The sequence below is a fragment of the Papilio polytes genome, unplaced genomic scaffold (genome assembly GCF_000836215.1).
Source record: "Papilio polytes unplaced genomic scaffold, Ppol_1.0 DF821289.1, whole genome shotgun sequence".
In the NCBI taxonomy this organism is placed as follows: Eukaryota; Metazoa; Arthropoda; class Insecta; order Lepidoptera; family Papilionidae; genus Papilio; species Papilio polytes.
In genome coordinates, this window is record NW_013527915.1 from 5,256,303 (window position 1) to 5,259,055 (window position 2,753).

Consider the following 2,753-nt stretch of genomic DNA (forward strand, 5'->3'; position numbering starts at 1 on the left):
GATATAAATATTAATAGATTGATTATACATTTATTGTTACTTACTTTGCATACAGATAACTGTGTGTTAACTCTAAACTCTCGTCATAACCAAATTTGCGCAAAACAGTCCATGTTGTTTCATTTCTACCTCTTTGGATAAATAGGCAATGTAAGAAAATAAATCCTTTCATAGTAATACAATCATTTTCTATACCACCAGCTATATTTTGTGCAATAACAGATTTTACTTCATCTAAAACCTAAAAAACATTAAATAACTGTTTATTGTCCAAACAAAACATTACATAACATATTTTATATCCAAGATTTAAAACATATAATCTTATAAAACAAGCTTTGTTGTTGATAATAAATTACTTTGGCAGTTTTTTTTTATTATGTATCTTACGGAATAGTGATAAAAAATGCAATTGCTAACATATTATATAAGCATAATGTATTACACATTTACTACAATAAAAAACTAAGCAAACCTGCAATTGTAGAGGAGTATCAAAGCATTTCTTTTGAAACACAGTTATTTCATAATCATCAAGTAATCCATCACCATCCAAATCACAAATTTTAAATATTCTTGACAATGCTTTTTTACACCTTTCAGTTAACTGAAAAAGAACATGAAATGAAGGGTTACAGGACTAGTGTGCTGTTATCTTTTTAACTAAATCTAGCCAATGCACATTATAAATATAGTCCATACTACCTCTTGTTCTTCAATAGAATAAATAGGTCCAATTGGATGCAAAACAGCTTTTTGTGCATTATAAAACATTTCAGAAACATTTGTTAATGTTTTTGCAGAACACTCTATACATCTGTCCACTTCTGGATATTCTTCTGCAATGTCCCAAATATTCTGAAAAGCAATATTTAAATTACACTTTGTAAAATAATATAGGAGTGACATAGTTTATATTCTTATTGACATTAACCTGTTAGTGTTTTTTTATATAACAATATTCATATCATAATATGTATTGTGATATTATGTATTGTTAAAATTCTTTCCAAACACAAAAGATGTTATGTATCATTGTTATTAAACACATTTATCAACTTTTTTTAAGAAAAATATATTAAAACAACTTACATCAATCACTGAATAATCAATGAGGTCGATTTTATTTCCCACCAATATGACAGGTTTCCTACAGTCATCAGGACAGTTGTCTCTTACAAATGGGAGCCAGTATGTTGCTATTTTATCAAGTGTTTCTTGTTTATCAACAGAAAATACAATACATATTACATGGGCTTTTTCTATTTCTTCAGCCACTTGTTCGATAGATTGCTCCGCAACTGCAATAAAGAGAATTTTACTTTCTTAAACTGGCCAGATATAAAACACTGTATTTTTATAATTGAATACTTACGACACACATCAACAATGTTCGTGGGAACCTGTTCAGGGGTTACATCCGCAGGTATAGTGATCTCTTCCGCCTTTGGTGGTACATGTTCTGTAAACTCTTCAGTTACCAGAGACAGAATCAACGAAGTTTTACCGACTCCTGGTTCTCCTAACAAAATAATCCGAACTGTCCTAGGTACAGTTTCATATACCATTTTGATATATTTGATGCCACTTTAGGCATAACATGAAATAAATAATTCTAAAATCTCTCACATGTCAACGTCGAATTTGTTATAATCACAAAATAGCTTAAACTTATTCATAAAATAAAAATAAACCGCAGAGAAATTATTTATACAGATTTGACAGATAGATTGTCATTTTTCAGTTTCACTCATTTCACTTACAATGATACCAATACCAAAAAATAATAAAAATTGATGTTTGTAAGAATAAAAAAAATAAACTGTCCTCTTAAGAAATCGCCTTATGTTTAAAGTAACAAGAAACCTGGTAATTTATGTATGTGAAGAGTAATTTACAGTTTTCTTTTGTATAAAAAAGTAACCGAAATTGTGTTTTCTTAGTATAAACATGTACTTGACAGTCATAGTTTGCAAACACAAAGTGTCAGTGTCAGTGTCAGCTGTCAACTGTAGGAGTCAACTTTTTCACATGTTCAAAAAAGTAAATTGAAACAATAACTATTCCTTTTTTATGTAGAATAATATTGATTTCTCAGCATTTCCATCAAGTAAACTATGGATGCACAATTTTATAAACACCTCGATTTTTAACATAGTTTAATTCATAGAATTTAAAACAAAAAATGGCTGAAGTAAATAAAAAAAATGTTGAATGGGAGAATACTAAAGGACTACGAGAACCGATAAAAGCGCTAGAGGTTAGTTACATTTAATTTCCATTACTTAGCAGAGGTACTATTGATATGGTAATAGTAAAGAGGTGTAGTGTGAATAAACATGCAGCATGTTGGTCAAATATTTTGGTTGTTGGTCAAATCGGTATTGCTATATCTTTTCACATATTTACAGGATAAATGGAAACTTGTCCCTTCATTTCTGCAAGTGAAAGGCTTAGTGAAACAGCACATTGATTCATTTAATTATTTCATCAATGTTGAGATAAAAAAGATTGTACAGGCCAATGAAAAAGTATTCTGTGAAGCTGATCCTCTGTTCTATATAAAATATTTGAATGCATATGTGGGGACTCCAGATTTAGAAGAAGGTTTCAATGTGACTAAAGCAGCTACACCACATGAATGCAGATTAAGAGATATGACATACTCGGCCCCAATAACAGTAGATATCGAGTATATAAGGGGCAACCAGAGGGTAATTAAGAATAAACAACTTATTGGAAGGTATGTATAA

General features: G+C 29.8%; 2 protein-coding genes across 2 annotated transcripts in view; one reads left to right on the top strand and one right to left on the bottom strand.

Annotated features, from left to right (window-relative positions):
* Positions 1 to 1,741, bottom strand: part of LOC106109274 (mitochondrial Rho GTPase) — a 3,361-nt gene extending 1,620 nt beyond the window's left edge. Inside the window, 5 exon segments of the mRNA XM_013290702.1 lie at positions 29 to 241; positions 476 to 607; positions 706 to 858; positions 1,093 to 1,301; positions 1,376 to 1,741. Of these exon segments, the coding sequence (XP_013146156.1) occupies positions 29 to 241; positions 476 to 607; positions 706 to 858; positions 1,093 to 1,301; positions 1,376 to 1,568 (900 nt within the window). The 5' untranslated portion in view covers positions 1,569 to 1,741.
* Positions 1,742 to 2,002: 261 nt separating this feature from the next.
* The window catches only part of LOC106109148 (DNA-directed RNA polymerase III subunit rpc2), a gene marked incomplete at its 3' end in the record, with an annotated part of 4,918 nt that continues 4,167 nt past the window's right edge, over positions 2,003 to 2,753 (top strand). The window contains exons 1-2 of the mRNA XM_013290553.1: positions 2,003 to 2,260; positions 2,412 to 2,743. Of these exons, the coding sequence (XP_013146007.1) occupies positions 2,186 to 2,260; positions 2,412 to 2,743 (407 nt within the window). The remainder of the gene's footprint in view (positions 2,261 to 2,411; positions 2,744 to 2,753) is intronic.